Source organism: Benincasa hispida, chromosome 2 (genome assembly GCF_027475165.1).
Source record: "Benincasa hispida cultivar pf3 chromosome 2, pf3_genome.v1.1, whole genome shotgun sequence".
Classification (NCBI taxonomy): domain Eukaryota; kingdom Viridiplantae; phylum Streptophyta; class Magnoliopsida; order Cucurbitales; family Cucurbitaceae; genus Benincasa; species Benincasa hispida.
Window position 1 is genome coordinate 68494561 of NC_143479.1, and position 14076 is coordinate 68508636.

The 14076-nt window shown below is 30.6% G+C and overlaps 1 protein-coding gene across 4 annotated transcripts; it reads right to left on the bottom strand.

The window, feature by feature from the left end:
* Positions 1-2272: 2272 nt before the first annotated feature.
* Positions 2273-13395, bottom strand: LOC150038116 (calmodulin-binding protein 60 B-like). Of its 4 annotated transcripts, none has more exons than XM_090310943.1 (13): positions 13051-13395; positions 12870-12927; positions 12716-12768; positions 11718-11817; positions 11572-11633; positions 9299-9765; positions 8816-8982; positions 3706-3807; positions 3539-3622; positions 3381-3458; positions 3248-3310; positions 2959-3121; positions 2273-2640 (listed from the first exon to the last, which is right to left on the bottom strand). In XM_090310943.1, exons 1-13 carry the CDS (start codon positions 13161-13163, stop codon positions 2546-2548), a joined length of 1605 nt encoding a protein of 534 aa, XP_090167069.1. In that variant the 5' UTR covers positions 13164-13395; the 3' UTR covers positions 2273-2545. The 4 variants fall into 4 exon arrangements, with proteins under 4 accessions (XP_090167069.1, XP_090167068.1, XP_090167071.1 ...); XM_090310942.1 differs by having other exon boundaries at positions 3539-3628; XM_090310945.1 differs by lacking the exon at positions 12716-12768 and having other exon boundaries at positions 13051-13331.
* Positions 13396-14076: the final 681 nt, after the last annotated feature.

Here is a 14076-nt window from a genome sequence, read left to right on the forward strand (position 1 = left end):
CATTCAAACCGCAAAAACCAAACCGTTTTTAAAAAACAAACCGAACTGGAAACTCAATGAAACCGAAAAATGTAGTTTAGCCCGATTTGAAGAAATTTTGAAGCAAATTAATTCGGATTGGTTCGGTTTCAATTTCGAAAATCGAATTTGAAACTGAACCAAACCTTTTTAACTTATATATATATGTTTATTTATTTATTTAAGAAAAGAGTAGAACCGAATTTAAAATCGAACTATTTTTAATTTAAAGAACAAACCTGAACCGAACCAAACCATTTTTTAATTAAAAATATATATATAACACAGATTTTTTTAAAATGCCAAAATCGGATTTGAAACCAAACCGACCCGCATATATGTTGTTCGGTTCGGTTTGGTTTGAACCAATAATTCAGTTCGGTTCAATTTCACATATAGAAAATTTGGTTTTGTTCGATTTGACCACCAAACCGAATCGAACCGTTTCCATTCCTAGCAGCCGCTTGTCATAGCCTACGTTATCAAGACCTGCAAAATCATAATTAGATACTAAGTGGGTTCCCCGTATTTCTCTATAAAATGACCCAAGCTTTTCACCTATGTAGAATCATTTGGAGATCTTCAAGAGATCTCCCATTTGGAATTCGAAGTTGCAGCATCATAGACGAATAGTCTACACATTTAGTTTTCTTTGAACTCTTATCTATTATATTCTTTTTTATTGATATTATCACCATGACAATGTGTGGAAAGTACGGTTAATTTTCTAAGACTTTGACTACACCCATATGATGTAGTAGTTTAATAGCAGAAATCAAATATTAAATACTATGCATGTCTTTCTACTTTAAAAGTTCTTTACTTAAAATTATTTATCTCCATCTAGTCAAACGAGATAAAATAACATTATTATTATACACTCAGAATTAAATATTTAATTTTCTGAATTTTAATATTAAGGTTAAAATATAGTGCAAGTAAACTCAATTGCAACAACTTGCACTATAGATTTTGTTTAGAATTTGGTTATAGTTATAATTTCAAAGTATGTAAATTACTTTCATGTGCACTACTACACCTGTCACATCGAATCTTATCCATAAATCTAGGGTTAGAGAGGTGGAGAGATGGTGTTTGACATGTTAATTTGTAAATGAGTACTGAAATTTAGAGTTAAATAATATTGCAAACTCACGTAAAAGAAGCAGTTTAGAAAAATCTAAAACAAAAACAGCAACTCATCTCGAACCTACACTCCAATTACAAGCATAAAAAGCCTATAGCATCCAACCAAAACAGACTCCAAATTTTTAAGATTTCTCATGATTCCAAACCAACGATCCAAATAGTCCCATAGTGTCTTTTCAATCCATTGGGAATAATGTTGGTGGATGTAAATCTACTCCAATAGCTAAACTTTCCCTTATATTTTTTTTTATTTTGCACACATACATACATATAACGTAAATATCACATATATCAATTTTTGCAGACCAAATAAATTATTTCCTGAATAGTCTAATCCCATGCCATAAATAAGTAGAAAAGAAACAACATCATATATTTTCATGAAAGATTTTCTCCTTATTGATCGATTCACATCTTTTAGAATATTTAGATCAACCTAACGTATATGTGCTCAAGCCTCAAGCACTAGAGTTAAGAAAGAAACGACATCATACTCATTTAACAATCATAGATAAGCCAAGGTCATGATTCACGATTCATATTAAGAATAAAGTTATTGTATCAACCAACAGAAATATATGCATACACACAATAATTTGAACCTAAAACATCATGCAATACTAAACCTTTTTTTTCTTAGCAAACGACAATTGATAAAGATCAACCACAACTTATTTTACCAGTAAAATCAAAATCATCAACACCAATAGAGAATATAAAAACCTAGATTATAGACTAACTGAATTGGTTGAATGAAAATATATTGAGTCCACAACTTTATTGAATGAAGTCAATATCCTAAGACGTTTTAGTTTTGTTGAAGGTAAGCAAAAACCACAACAAAAGGATTTTCATGAAAACTCGACTAATGGAAGTAATTAAGTTTAAAAAATAATAAGGTAACGCAATTTTTTTCTCTCTAAATATAAAATATTAGTCAACTGATATATACAAAATAATGTATTTATATTGATATATCAATTGACATAATTTTAAATAATGAAATTAAGATATAATGAAAAACCTAAAAGCATATCACAATCAAGACCAAAACTTAAATCAAATCATAGAATGAAAACAACTTCATATCAAAACGAAACAAAGATAAACAAAAGGAATATCCACTATAAACATATTTGCAAATATCCATATGTTTTTTTTTTTTTTGCCGCTCACTGCAATTGTCCTAACAAATAGTTGAGTGATAGGATTGAATAATTAAGGTACATAACATAATCCGGATAATAGAAAACAATTCTAAAATACTATCAATCAAACATGTTTTTTTTTTTTTTTAATATTTTGGCAAGTTGTTTAATGTTATATAAAAGGAATAAAGTCGATTTTGAAGGAGAAACTTATCACTTATCCAAGTTCTTTAAGTGCATTCTTCATGTATGGAGGTATTTGCATCAATCATGTCAAATGGATTTGATGCTCCATGTACGGACTCGAAAGGTAGTGGCCAAGGAGCTGTCAATGAGAAATTTTATAATTATCAAACAAATATTCAATACTATAGATATAAGAAGCATTTTCAAAAAAAAAAAAAAAAATACTATTTACATAAAATGGACAAATTTAATCTTATTTGATAGAGATTGATAGAAGTCTATCAGCATCTATAACTGATAGAAGTCTATCATTGATACTATGTGATAGATGCTGATAGAAGTCTATCAATATTTTTTTTTGCTATTTTTGTAAATAGTTGGACGTTTTTAAATTTTATATATATATATATATATTCATCATTTTTAGGAAAGAGAAGAAAATTATTTATTTCACTACCATTCCAGTCTATGTTCTTATCCAACCATTCTACAAATGAGGCGTCGTCTTCAAAAGAGTTTGTTCTTGAAAGTTCATCATTCCCACCATCTTTCTTTTTCTCACAAACTTGAAAAGTCTCCTTTGAATTAGCCTCAACATCATTTTCGACCAAATGATTTGTCTGTTTTATTCATATAATATATCAACATCAGTTGAAGATCATTTAAGTATATAAAAAGAAAGAGCAATAACCTCAAAACTTAGTACAAAATTCCAGCTTCCGAATAGATCGAGAGAGAGCAATAACCTCAAAGCTTTGATTTTGCTGATGAACTTCCAAATTCTTATTAGAAACCTCATGATCACTAGCCTGTTTTTGATATATAATATTAGTATTAAGTTTCAACTTTAATTTGAACACAGAGAGCTAGAGCAATAACCTCAAAATTTTGAACTTGTTGATGAACATTCAAACTGGAATTAGCTTCAACCTCACTTTTCATCATATTATCATTGGCCTGTTTGGGCATATAATATTAATACACAAAGTTTCAGCTTCCATTTGAATAGAGACACAGAGAAGGCAATAAGCAATAACCTCAAAGCTTTGATTTTGTGGAAGAATTTCCCAATTCTGATTTGAATTAGCCGGTACCTCAGCTCCCACCAAGTGATTATTGGTCTGGCTCTTGACAAGTAATATTAGTACTAGATTTCAGCTTTCATTTAAATGGAGAGAAAGAAAGTGAGAGATAGTAGTTAAACCTCAAAGGTTTGATCATAGCCAATGGGAACATAACCAACACATTTCTTAGCTTTGTCAACAATCTTCTCAAACGTATGCTTGGACATTCTCCCTCCAATAATCTATGCATATACATATGAAAATAAATAAAATCCTAATCATTTAAAATAAGATACATATTTTGGTGCGTTCAAGGTTACGCCCATCTTTCTACAATCCACCAAATTTTCAAACAACAGTTGTTCATATGAATTTTTCTTTTTACTTTTTTCTAATTTTTGAGTTTTTTTTGTTAGAAATTAATAAGCTAGATACATTATGGATAACAAATTCCTAGATACATTTCTAATTTAAAGATACATGTAAATGTTCAAGTACATGAATGGTATGTATACACGTACTTAATTTATTTTGTGCCTTTTAGGAAGTGTCTCTTGAGTACTATATAAAGAGTTCATTTCCTTCATTTGTATGCAAGAGAAAAGAATCAAAATCAATAGAAGCAAATTGAAGTTTGAAAAGAAATTGAGTTTTAATAGAACAATATTATTCTCTTGTGCGTTCTTGAGTTTTGTAAGAGAACAAGTTTCTTCTCTTAAAAGTTTGTGAGATTTAGAGTGAATTTAGAGTGGGCTCATCAACGCTTTCAACAAAGTCGTATCAGAGCAAAAGGATTGAAAGATGTCATCTAACATGTTGCAGCCTCAACTTCCTCGGTTTGAGGGAAAAAACTATAGACGGTGGAGGCAACAAATGAAGGTTCTTTATGGATCTCAAGATCTTTGGGATATTGTTGACAGAGGATATTCGGAGCCAGAAAATGAGGATGGTCTTTCACCACAACAACTCGATGAGTTGAGAGATACTAGAAAAAAGATAAGATGACATTATTTTTCATCTACCAAGTTATTGATGAAAATATTTTTGAACGAATATCAGGAGTCTCTACTACTAAAGCAGCATGGGATGCATTGCAGAATTTGTATAAAGGAGAAGAAAAGGTAAAATTGGTCCGATTGCAAACACTTTGAGCTGATTTGATACCATTTGAATGAAAGATGCTGAAACTATTGAAGATTTTTTCAACCGTGTTCTCTTAATTGTTAATCAATTGAGATCAAATGGAGAAACAATCGAAGATCAAAGGGTGGTTGAAAAGATCCTTAGAATCATGACTAGAAGATATGAGCATATTGTTGTAGCAATTGAAGAATCCAAAGATTTGTCAACTCTCTCCATCAATAGCTTAATGGGATCTCTTCAATCTCATGAGCTCAGATTGAAGTTGTTTGATTCTAATCCTTTAGAAAAAGCTTTTCATATGCAATCCTCCTCTAGAGGGCGATCTGGTGGAAGAAGAGTTGGGCGTGGCAATAGAGGCAATGGACGATCCAACGTCGTAACGAGTCAGAGAGCAGAGACAATCAATCTTCTTCAAATAGAGGAAGGGGAAGAAGTTCAAATAGAGCAAGAGGCAGAAGTGGTGGTCGTGGAGATTTTTCTCACATACAATGTTTCAATTGTAGATGTTATGGACATTTTCAAGCAGACTGTTGGTCTAAGAAGGCTAATTCTAAGCAAACAGAAACCACTCTAATGCATGAGCAACAGGATAATGATCAAGGTCTTCTCTTCCTCACATTTAATGTCCAAGAAACAAGCACTGAGAAAATATGGTATCTTGATAGTGGTTGCAGTAACCACCTGACAGGAAGAAAGGATATTTTTATATCTTTAGATGAATCTCATGAAAATGTAGTGAAGACTGGTGACAACAAGAAGCTTGAGGTCAAAGGAAAATGAGATATTCTTGTCAAGACAAAAAAGGGAGGAAAAAGAATTACTCCTAAGAGGACATGATGTTATCTTTAAAGATAACATATGTTAGATTAGGACCAAGAATTGAGGTCTCATAACGAAGGTACGCATGACTCACAACAAAATGTTTCCAATTAAAATATGCTATGAGAAGCCTGTTTATTTTGAGACTTTAATAAATGACTCTTCATGGTTGTGACATTGTCGATTCGGGCACTTGAGTTTTTATACTTTGTCTCACATGTGTCAACAACATATGGTGAGAGGAATGCCAAATATTAAAAAGGAAGATCAACTTTGTGAAGCATGTGTTTTCGGAAAGCATCATCGAAATTCATTTCCGACTGGAGGTTCTTGGAGAGCATCAAAACCTCTCGAGCTTTTCCATACAAACTTATGTGGACCCTTGAGAACCACTATACATAGAGGTAACCATTATTTTCTAAAATTTATTGATAACTACAGTCGAAAAACGTGGATAAATCTGCTAGAAGAAAAGAGCTCTACTTTCGAATGTTTCAAGACATTCAAAGCACCGGTGGAAAATAGAAGTAACTTGAAATTGAAAGCATTGCGTTCGGATCGTGGAGGAGAATATATAGTCTTTGAAGATTTCTTGAAGAAAAATGAAATCAAGCATCAGAAGACTGTTCAAAGAACTCCTCAACAAAACGGAGTTGCAGAGAGAAAAAACAGAATAATAATGGAACTTGCAAGAAGTATGTTGAAGGCCAAGAAGCTTCCAGACCAATTTTGGGGAGATATAGTAACTTGTGCTGTTTATCTCCTAAATCAAGCTTCAACTAAAAGTGTGCAAGGTATTACTCCTCAAAAAGCATGGAGCGGATTGAAATCAACTGTTAGTCACCTAAGAGTGTTTGGTGTATTGCTTACTCTCATATTTTAGATGAGAAAATAGGTAAACTAGATGATAAATCAGAAAAATGCATTTTTGTTGGGTACAATGAGAACTTCAAGGCTTATAGATTATACAACCCTGTAAGTAAGAAAGTTATTATTAGTCGAGATGTCAAGTTCGATGAAGCAAAATTCTGGCAATGGGATGCACCAAATAAAGACTAGAATCCATTACTTGTTGACATGAATGGCTAAGAAGATGCTTGAGACTTAGAGCTTGAAGAGACTCAACCACTGACTTCACCTTCTTCATCACACTCCACAAGTGATGAAAAAACTACTCCAAGGAAGACAAGAAATATTCAAGAGATCTGTAATACTTCAAGAAGAATACAAGATGATGAACATGTTGATTTTGCTTTATTTGCAGATGTTGATCCTATATACTTTGAAGAAGCAATTCAAGATGAGAAATGGAAAGATGCAATAGATCAAGAGATTGATGCAATCAAAAGAAATGAGACGTGGGAGTTAGTCAAATTACCGGAGAATAGAAAAGCTCTTGGAGTCAAATGGATCTATAGAAAAAAATTGAAGCAAAATGGAGAAGTGCAAAAATACAAGGCCAGGCTCGTAGTAAAAGGTTACAAACAAAAGTTTGGTATGGATTATGAAGAAGTTTTTGCACCAGTAACTTGCTTGGAGACTGTTCGTTTGATGTTAGCCCTTGCAGTACAAAATAACAAGAAAGTTCATCAAATGGGTGTCAAGTCAGCATTTCTAAATGGGTATTTAGAGGACAAAATTTATGTCGAGCAACCCCTTGGTTATGCCAAAATTGGAGAAGAAAATAAGGTGTATCGATTGAAGAAAGCACTGTATGGGCTAAAGCAAGCACCAAGAGCCTGGTACAAACGTATTGATGATTTTTTTCTTGAAGAATGGTTTCAGAAGATGTCCATATGAACATACTTTCTACACCAAAGAAGATGAAAATGGTAATTTCTAGATGATTTGTCTATATGTTATGATTTAATCTTTATGGAAAATTCAAACATGATGATTGACGAGTTCAAAGAGAGCACGAAGAAAGAATTTGAGATGACTAATATGGGTTTACTTCATTACTTTCTTGGTATTGAAGTTAAACAAGGTGATAATGAGATTGCAATTTTCCAAAAGAAGTATACAAAAGATTTGTTGACAAAGTTCAAAATGGAGAATGCTTATCCTGCTAGTACTCCTATGGAATTGGGTTTAAAGTTAAGCAAGCATGATGACAATGAAGCTTTTGATGCCACCATCTATAGAAGTCTTGTTGGAAGTTTAATGTATTTAACTACAACTAGACCTGATATTATGTTCTCGGTAAGTTTATTGAGTAGATTTATGGCATTACCAAAGAGAAGTCATTGGGAAGCTGGAAAGAGAGTTATTAGATATATTCTTGGAACTATTGATCATGGAATCCAATATAAAAGGAATGTGAATAACGTTCTTGTTTGCTATAGTGATAGTGATTGGGGAGGAAATATTGATGATTTCAAAAATACTTCTGGGTATGTATTTAATATTGGTTCTGGAGAAGTTTCGTGGGCATCAAAGAAGCAGGATGTTGTAGCATTGTCAACAACGGAAGTTGGATACATTTCTTTGTCTGTAGCTAGTTGTCAAGCACTTTGGCTTAGAAAGGTACTACATGAATTGAAGTGTCCTCAAGAGAAAGGGACCATCATGTTCTGTGACAATAAATCATCTATTTCACTTTCGAAGAATCCAGTTTTTCTAGGAAGAAGCAAACACATATAGATCAAGTATCATTTCATCAGAGAATTAATCAAAGATGGAGAAGTATATATCAAGTATTGCAAGACACAAGATCAAGTTGCAGACATATTCACAAAAGCATTAAAGACAAACTTATTCTTGAAAATGAAAGACAAGCTCGGAGTCAGGGAAGTCTAGCTTAAGGGGCATGTTAGAAATTAATAAGCTAGATATATTGTGGATTCCTAGATACATTTCTAATTTCAAGATACATGCATTTCTAGATACATGTAATTGTTCAAGTACATGAATGGTATTTACACATGTACTTCATTTATTTTGTGTCTTTTAGGAAATGTCTCTTGAGTACTATGTAAAGAGTTCATTTCCCTCACTTATATGCAAGAGAAAAGAATTAAAATGATCAATAGAAGCAAATTGAAGGTTGAAAAGAAACTGAGTTTCAAGAGAACAACAGTTTTCTCTTGTGCATTCTTGAGTTTTGTAAGAGAACAAGTTTCTTCTCTTCTCTTAAAAGTTTGTGAGATTTAGAATGAATTTAGAGTGGGCTCGTCAACGCTTTCAACATTTTTTCTCTTGTGTGACTTGGGTGGGCTGTAAAAAGATATGTGCAATCTTAGATGTACTCAAATATTGCTCTAAGAATAGTCAATAGAAATTGGTAACCTCTTTCAAACGTGTAGAACCCATTTCATGATATTTCTCCAATAAATCACCCACAGTTTCTACGCCTAGCTCTGAAGACAACCTCTGGTGGTATATACCACCCTTGCCCACGCCTTCTAGTCGCCAAACTTCACTGTCCCATGTTGGGATGTCACATTTTTGCAACCCTAATTAAAATTTTATATATATTACAAAAAAGGAAAATTATTATGCACTAAATATTAAGAAAATTTTTACACATGGAAAAAATGGCAAACTATTTATAGAAATAGTAAAAGAAAAAAAAAGAAAAAAAGAAAAACATTGATATACTTTTATCAACATCTATAGTGATAGATTTGTATGAGTTTCTTTCTCATTAATCTCTAGCAAAAAAAGATCAAAATTTTGCTATTTTAGGTAAATAGTTTTACTTATTTTTTTATTTTTAAAAATTCCCTTATGTGTATATAAAGTGAAAAAAGAGTAATAGAACAACTATACCTTTCATTCGTGGAGTCTTAACTTTAAGGGGTCCGGAAACAGCGTCTTCAATCACACCAAACTCCATCAAAATCGATTCATCGATAACTTTAATTCCCAAAAAAAAGGTCTTAGATATCCAATATGAATTGGGAGCCACAATGAGATTATTGACATAGCCATTTCCATCTTTTAGCCGATGTTGGAGATTATTAAAAGAGATCAACTCCATTGTTTTATCTCTTGAAGTAAGAGCTCGAGATTTGCTACCCGACACTTGTTCGAGGAGGAAGAACTCAACCAGAGCAAACGATAATGGACCATTTGAGATGATAGTGTTGGAGTAGACATCACAAATTTGAAATTTTAACGTCTTCTTATCTGTAGATTCTATCTCATCATTGTGGTATATTGTGCTGGCAATTGTGTTGCAGAAACGTAATTTGTATTTCGCTGTTCCAGATGTAGATCCATTCCCATGTTGATTGCTATTTTTATATATTTTGTGTGAGAAAGAACCAAAAAGAAAAAATGCACAAGATGAAGCTTAACACTTGATATGATGAAGATGGAATCAAACAATGAAAACAATTATACTTTTTACTCTAAAATCTCATATCTCATAAATTTTAAAAGAGAAGAAACTCTTTTTCAATTGCTTTATTCTTGGCTTGAGTGAATGAAATGATCCCCTTTGTATATATCACTGTTTGAGAAAAAAACGTTTCAAAAAACTCATTTTTATTTAAGTGTTTTTCATGGATTAAAATACACTTGTAAAGTTATTTTTAGTAGTTATTAAACACTCCAATTTCTTCTAAAATGAATTATTTTTTAAATTAAACACTTGAAAATGTATTCCAAAAACACCATAATAAAATACATTTACACATACTATTCATGTACCACTATAATTAATTTCATGCACTTAGAACTTCATGTATGTACAAATATTATAAATTCAAGCATGTGTTCTAGAAATCTATACTCGTTTGATAACGTTCTCGTTTTCTATTTCTTGTTTCTTATTTCTTGTTTCTTGTTTCTTGTTTCTTGTTTCTTTTTTCCCGCTTCTTATCTTTAAGAACTATAAATTAAAATATGTTTGGTAATCATTTATGTTTATTGTTTCTTGAAAAGAAAAAAGAAATAGAAATATAAACTTATTTGATAACTATTTCTCGTTTCGTATTTCTTGTATTTTTTTTTCACATTTTTATTGTTTTATAATTTGAATATAATTTAATTATATAAAATAAACAATATATAACATGCTTCTTAAATAAATAAATAAATATAACATGGTTTAAAATATCAAAAAAACAATTATAAAAAGATTTACATTATGAAATACAAATAGATCCCGATGCAAAATTAACAATGATAATACAATTGTTCCTATCTTTCAAACGTTGCTCCAATTTAATCTGTAATCTTATTTTTCACTCGATTTATTCACCTTAAATGATGCCGATTCAAATTCAGTTCAATTATATTATTATATAAATATTGTAGTTGTAAAATAATACTAAAAATAAAGCTTAAAGAATATTTGAGTGAACGAAATTTATGTATTGTAAAATGTGAATTGGTTTTAAATGTACTAAACATATTCAAAATTCAAAAATTCAAAAATTCAACATTAGAATAATATATAAATATATGAATTACAAAATTCAAAAATTTCAAAATTAAAATAAGATATAAATATGCATATACAAAAAAATCAAAATTAAAAAAATATTTAAATATACAACTTTGAAATTTGAAAATTGAAAAAAAAAATTATAAATCTAAATATTATAAGTTTTAAACATTTAAAATTTAACTAATATATAAATATCCCTATTGCAAAGTTAAGAAATATAAAGAATAAAAGAATAAGAAAATGAAAAGGTCAAAAATAAAAGAAAAAGGAAATTATAAGAATGGAAATAATGGTGACTAACTAACGTGGGTTCTAACCCAAACCAATCATGTAGGAGTAGATCATCAGCACCTGATAACCAAACCTAGCAAAGATCATATAAAGATACAGGGAAAATGGTTTAATATAATATGGAAATAGAAACAGGATAAACTACTTTCAATAATTTTAAAATTTTGACTCAAATTTTAGAAACATTTCTCAAATTTTAGAAATAAAGTAACGAGATGGATTATCAAATAAGAATATTTCTTAAAAAATAAAAACAGAAATAGAAGATAAAAAACGAGAACGTTATCAAATGATCCCTAAGTTAGTTACTTTATAACATAATATAACTTTAAAGAAAATAAATTGAATTGCTGACCTTGGCGATGGCGAAAAAGAGTGAATGTTAAGGAGCATCTTCTTCTCTATATTGATAGATACCTAAAAAGCAAAATGGATTGGATGTTATAATTTTTGCACAAACGTACGTTTTGAGAATATAATAAAACTAAAATAGTTCCACACCTGTTTCCGAAATTCACTCTCAAAGTTAGGCCACATTTCATTGAGAAAACGATTAACTACTTCTCCAATTGCAAACTCAATTAGAGTGGCAAGTCCAGAACTGAAAAAATACAATCGATAAACAAAATAAATGGCATGGAAACAAATCAAGGACTCAATTTATTATTATTATTATTCTTTTTTCAACGAGATACAAGAGGAGTTGGGATTAATAGATACACTGGAACATCATAACTAAGTTGACATATTGTAGCATTCCCATCATATTTTGATTTTAAAATGATAATGTTCAAAATCGCGACACACAAAATATTGATGCTTACAAATTAACCTAGACGCTTACCAATTAAAAACAATAGTACATATAGACTCACTAAACAAAATTTACAAACATGATTTAAATTGATCAAAGTCGTTACTTCTTTTCCGCTGTCATGTTATTTGCTATTTATATTTTTTTTTTCTTGAATTGGACAAAGAAGTGAAGCTATTTGTCAAATGTATGTGAGAAACACACAAGAACAACACAATATGTTATGTGATAAAAACCGATAAATATATGACGCATAATAACATGAGGAGCTAAAGTCCAATCAAAAGCTACGATTCAAGCCCGTCGTTATCTCAAGCTTTTTACTTAATAAATAGATCTATACATACTATTCCATGCATAGATCTATTTATTCATAAATACACAAATTAATAAATAGATGTAGAGGGCTATGAACAAAAATATATACAAATATAGTAAAATGTTTTTGCAGTAGTGATAGTGATAAACTAGACACTAATAGACTACTATCGATGTCTATCATTTATCGACATTTTTCTAAATTTGAAAACATTTTTCAGTAATTTTGTCATTTAAAATAATTTTTTTTTTTTTTTGTCTCTATACATACTATTCTCGTACCTATACAATTCATCCACCTAAAACTTCATATATCTATAAATTATCACAAATTGAAGCAATTGTATCATAAATCTAAATTATCGACCAGGGCGATGGTGAATGAGAGTGAGGCCAATTCTTCTCCATTTCCTTGAATACCTGAAAAAACAATGGATTATTTTTGTTACAAAATCTGTTAATATCTCTAATTTTATCACACCACGAGAGAGGAGAGCAAAACTGTTCACGCTATTGTCTACCTGTTGAAGAAATTGATGGCCATGTTCTTTCCACATTTGAGCGACGATAGGCCCAGATCTGAAAAAATAAAGTCAAATTTATTAGAGGTGAAAAAAAAAACTCACATTACTAGCAGATCAAAGCTTAATTTTACTTGAAAAATAAATAACAAATATAAACAAAAATAGAAAGCAAATCCACCTAGTCGGTACTGGGCATCTCCTTTTGGATTCATCTTGAACTTCTTGGCCTTCATCAGAAGATCCTCTTTTCTTCTTGTTTTTGTTTGCGGCAGAGGGGCTTCTCCGATCCATTATTGAATTCTTCGAGACCTCCAGATTGAGTGATTGAGACTTTGGATGATCTCGAGTTAGGGTTTACGTCCTCACTATCCATTCGTGAAATATTAGTCTCTTTCATGTCAAATGAAGAGATAATTTCTGGAAAATTGTATTGAAATTTCTCAGTAGTTCAAGTCTATTGTGTTCAGACGAGCTAATGGTTTCTTTTTCAAGCCATCACTCCTTTTTTTTGCTTTTCTTTTTCTTTTTCTTTTTTTTTTTTTAAGCTCTGTTATAATCATTCAATTTCTCCAATTAATTATTGATTTTTTAATTTTTTTTATTCGTTGGGCTTCACGTTTGATTTGGATTTCGAAAATTATGAATTATTTATATATATGAACCATGCTTACGAATTTAGTTTAATAATTTCCCCATAAACTAATTACTTTTCATCCATTCAAGATGAAATAACCCGCAAACACATGTTTAATAATTAATTAAACTTGAGTTTGTTTGTCTTTTTATTTGAAAAGCTTAATGAATAGAGTACCACATTTTCTTTCTTTCTTTTGATACTTGCTCGGTTTAGAAAATTTTATTCGATGCTAAAATCTATTACCTTGATTTTTTAAAGGCTCCATTTTGTGCACCGATATGTGACGAGCTTGATTTTGTTTAACTTGGGATATTTTTATTTTATTTTATTTCATCAACAAAATAGAGTGAAACTTGAAAAAGAAGCTAACAATTGCCACAATTTATCATATGAGAAGTTTTCACATATAAGAAGAATAGCAAGCTATTTACATAAATAGTAAAAAAAAATACTGATAAACACTGATAGACTTCTATAAATCTCTATCAATGAAGACTTGTATTACTTTCTATCACTAATAGTATCAATGGTAGATTTCTTTCAGTTTCCATTAACTGTTAGACACCG